The sequence below is a fragment of the Chanos chanos genome, chromosome 7 (assembly GCF_902362185.1).
Source record: "Chanos chanos chromosome 7, fChaCha1.1, whole genome shotgun sequence".
NCBI lineage: Eukaryota > Metazoa > Chordata > Actinopteri > Gonorynchiformes > Chanidae > Chanos > Chanos chanos.
This window is the reverse complement of record NC_044501.1, coordinates 43,717,510-43,722,459: the sequence shown is the minus strand read 5'-3', so window position 1 is coordinate 43,722,459 and position 4,950 is coordinate 43,717,510. Positions and strand designations below refer to the sequence as shown.

At 38.4% G+C, this 4,950-nt stretch overlaps 1 protein-coding gene across 1 annotated transcript; it reads right to left on the bottom strand.

Moving 5' to 3' along the window:
* Positions 1-1,669: 1,669 nt before the first annotated feature.
* LOC115816423 (GTPase IMAP family member 7-like) lies at positions 1,670-2,512 on the bottom strand. Its single transcript, XM_030779377.1, has one exon. The coding sequence runs from the start codon at positions 2,510-2,512 to the stop codon at positions 1,670-1,672; it is 843 nt and encodes a 280-aa protein (XP_030635237.1).
* Positions 2,513-4,950: the final 2,438 nt, after the last annotated feature.

The following is a 4,950-nucleotide window of genomic DNA, read 5'->3' as shown; positions in this document are numbered from 1 at the left end:
ACAACCATGATGTGTTTTTTTCAGTTCCGTAGTAAAACAAGACAAATACTTAACTGAACCTAAAACAATCTTTCAGTCCATGAAGAAAAACAGATAGTTTTATTTGTAGCCCTAAACAATATAGCCTGAGAGACAAATAGACAGAGGTGGAAATAACAATATTTGCTTAAGCAACTGTGTAAAAATGTTTTTATTAAAAATGTATTTTAATACTCTGTCACCTGTCTAGTTGAAATGACCTCAATATTGACTACTACTTCCCCATTATCCTCAGTAATCTTCAAAGAACCCAGGGTATACAGACAGGAACAGGTCCAAACTGTTCTCATTCAGCAGAGAAATGCTTCCTTTACACACACAAACACACACTAAGTGAGTACATTAGTATTTGTATTGTAAGGACACAGTTCTTGTATAATTGTGTATGTGTTATGATGTGATGTACTGGTATAATGTCTTAACTATTGTCAGTCAGTGGGGGAAAAATGCTTCCTTTACTTTTGCAAGCACATGACCACACACACACGCACACACAAACACACAGAGAAACACGTACACATGACCACACACACACACACGTTCTCACACACACAGAAACGCATACTGGTATAATGTCTTAGCTGTTGTCAGTCAGTGAGGAAAAAATGCTTCCTTTCCATTTGCAAGCATGCACATCTGCACGTACACATGACCACACACAGAAACACGTACACATGACCACACACATGTACTCACACACACAGCAACACGTACACACAAGGAAGTGCGTGACAGGAGCTCACTTTACTGACTTTGGTGAGCAGTCCACTTGTCTGCCTTGCAATTCACATCTCACTGCTTCAAGTGCTTCCACCAATAGCTCAAGTGTCAATCATAAAATCCTAACACACACATGCACATGCTGTCTGAGGCAATAACATGTTAATGATATGTTAACATGTTTTAATGATATTAGAATATTACTATTAACGTACCTGAGATCAAACTGCAGTGAGAAACTATCTGACTGAATACATCTGCTTCAGCTTGAAGTTTCCTAGCCGGAATTTCAATGTTTATTCAAGGTTGAGTCAACATCAAAACCTATAGAAATCAGGACATAACATCTTTGTTTTATAACATAAATCTACTACATTGGCTGTTACACTATGTTTCTAAAACAATGAGAAACAACTTTTGTACTGCATTGAATAACTGATAGAGAATGGATGAATGAGAGAGTCATGAAGTCATGGAACTCTGAAAGGCAAGTTTATTTGGCACACCAGGAATAGAAAAGCCTGCATACATTAACAACACTAATCTCTGGTCAAATTTCTCAGAAAAGAAAGGTCATCCTTAGCCCACTCCAACAGAATGATAGAGTAAATATACGATTACTGGACATCAGAAAAAAATATATATATATTATATATCATATCATATCATATCATATCATATCATGTAATATCATTTTCTACCATGGAAGCAATCGCTCATTTTAGCTTTTTTTCCTCCCAAATAATACTGCAAAATTAAACATCCAATTCAACCCCACCACTCCCCCTCCTACTGCTCCACCTAAAGCAGCTACCTCAACAATCACACCTGCAGCTATACCTGCCCCTGCTGCAAGTCCAATACCAGTTCCAGCCTCTGCTGCTCCTGCTGCTCCTTGGTTTGTCATTTTTTAAAATTCTGTTGCTACTCCACCAATCAAACTTACAGGTGCACCTATTAAAACTCCAACTGCAAAAAAAGCACCCAGCAATGCCCCAGCTGTTACCTCAGAAATTTTTTTCAAATATTTCTTGGACACTCTCTTTCTGGCCTTTTCTCTGATTTCCTCATCACACAGATATGTTGTGTCTTCTTCTCTTATTCTCATTTCCTCTGCTTGTATGTCTTCCTCAATCTTCTGCAGCAATTCATTGGTGTAGTAATTACCACCATTCTCTCTTACCATTTTTTCTATAGTGTCCAGTAGTTTCTGTATCTGAACACTGTTGTTTCTGTACTCATCTTCCTGCTGATTCCAATACTTATTGTCAATCACATGACAGCGTCCCCCACACTTATCAACAAGCTCCTGTAAAGCTTCAGTTTCCTTAACAAAGTCCTCAATGGTTTGACCATCATCGAGTTCATCACCATGAGTGAAAAGAACCACTGAATGTTTGAATGCATCTTCCCCAAAAGATTCTGTTATTTTTTTTACCACTGTCTCTTGTTCTATGTATGTTCCAAGTCTAAGCCCAATGAGAAAGGCATGAACTCCTGGAGCACAGTGAGTCATACATCTTACAAGTTCATGTTTCAGTATTCCATCTGGACGATCAGTGTCAAAAAGTCCAGGTGTGTCAGTCACGCTTACAGGCCTGCCATGTGTGATCCCTGACACTGTTACACACTGGTGGGTCACAGAATTGAGTGATGATCTGGTATGGAACATTCTGTCATTTAGGATGGTATTCCCAGCACTGCTCTTTCCATCTCCTGTTTTCCCGAGCAACACCATCCTCAGCTCTTCCATCCTAGGCCCTGTAAAGAGAGTTATCTTATAGTGGGGTTATAGTGGTTTTTTTTTATAGTGGGTTTATAGTCTTATAGTGGGGTTTTTTCCCACTTTCTGCTCAGCAATACCACGTCAGACCATAGGTACATAGTATAAACTGTTTATCATTTTGTCTTTTATGACTTATAGCAAATGGTTAAACAAATTTAGGGACAGAGGCTACATTAGTTAGTTAATTACCATTTGGGCATTCTAACCAAGAAAAGCAGAACAATATTTTGTCTACAGCAATTAACACACTAAGACATGGAACTTAGGAGTTAGGAAATACTTTTGAAAAATCTGAAAAACATGGTATTATTTAACTCTGAATTAATGTCTCTCTCTCTCTCTCTCAATATATATATATTTTTTTTATCTTCTTTATCTAAGCATATAAAAATGCAGTGAAGTCTTTCTTCCTGATCATACACACTCTTAAATGTTCTGTGTGCAATACAATGAAATTCAAATTATGAAAAAGACACTGACCATTCATGTCCTGGAACAGGAACTCTTTTGACATGGATTTCAAATGCTTCATGGACAGACAAAGGAATGAGAGAAAAAAAAAATATTTAGAGTATCACTGTTCACTCACTCTTTCCTCTCTGCTCTGTTGGCAATAACATACAGAGGGAAGGAAAGTGAAAGTCAAGCTTATATAGCAGGCCAGCAGGATGTGGTCTTCTTCATTTCCTGTTATGCTCAGCAAATATAGAAACCTCATTATCTCTAAAATGGAAATTTAACTGACAGTCTTGTCTACTCTGTCTTACATGCATAGAACAGGGCTTACTGAAACAGGCCTACTCAATTCCTTTTCCCAGGCCTAGGCCCTGCAATGATTAGGGAGGAGGGGGGAAGGGAGGAGGGGTGGTGTGGGGAGACACCATACATTTGAAGCTTACAGTTGCTTATACCTGGTCTAAAGCTTTTTTTGAAGGGGATGTGTATGGGACTATTGAGGTTAGCCAATCAGCCACTTTCAGTGACTCGCGCAGTACTGCATGGATAGGGCATTGATAAGAACAAATCAAAACATCAAAATGTTAATTCAGAGACTCTTTTAAATAAAAGAAATGCACTTTGGCTTCCAAGAGCATTGCTTCGTACACAATGGAAACAACTTCATTTAAAATACAACCATAAACTTGTACCAGCCATTCTCCATTTGTTCATATATCCAGAGGATCACCATATCTTACTGATCCCCCAGGTCAGAGGCCAAAGCCCCATCCCTGGATGCCACTTACATGCATCAGCCTTCACAAAATGACTTCAGACACCCCTCTCACGAAGACTGAGGGGACATGTTCTGATGTGTTTTTTCTCAGTTCAGTAGTAAATAAAGACAATTACTTAACTCCAGCTAAAACAGTTTTTTCATTTAGTCCATGAACAAAAACAGACAAGAACAGGTCCAAACAGTTCTCATACAGCAGAGAAATGATTCCTTCACACACTCAAACACACATTGAGTGAGTACATCACAATGTGTTTTTAGTTTGTAAGGACACAGTTCTCGTATAATTGTGTATGTGTTATGATGTGATGTACTGGTATAATGTCTTAGCTGTTGTCAGTCAGAGGGGGAAAATGCTTCCTTTACATTTGCAAGCATGCACATCTGTACTTACACATGACCACACACACACACACTCAGCAACACGTACACATGACCACACACACGTACACACAAGGAAGTGCATGACAGGAGCTCACTTTACTGACTTTGGTGAGCAGTCCACTTGTCTGCCTTGCAATTGACATCTTACTGCTTCAAGTTCTTCTACCAATAGCTCAAGTGTGAAAAAAAAATCTTAAAACATACATGCACATGCTGTCTGAGGCAATAACATGTTAATGTTATGTTAACATGTTTTAATGATATTAGAATATTACTATTAACGTACCTGAGATCAAACTGCAGTGAGAAACTATCTGACTGAATACATCTGCTTCAGCTTGAAGTTTGTCAGAATGTCACCATGAATGTCACCAGTGTAGCACAAGGCTTCTGAAGAAAATGTACCTGTGCTCCTTGTTTCACATTCATGTTGCATTTATTACAGACACACAAACACAAACTGTGGAAATGAAAATATAACATCTATGCACTGTTGTAGCAGATGACTGCTATATTGACGGTTACACTATTTTATACTGAATTATTATATTGAAATATTTATATTGGATTATTAATCACAAATGAATGAATGATAGAGTCATGCATTACAACTCTGAAAGACAAGCTTATCTGGCACACTAGAACTGCTTTCACATATGCACTACGGAATATGTCCGCAGAATTAGGTTCACATTTTGTCCAAAGGTGCCCTTTCACACATGTAGCACACAACAAGCGTTCTCACCTATTCAGAATACTCTGTAGTTTAGGTGAGTGGTGGCACCTG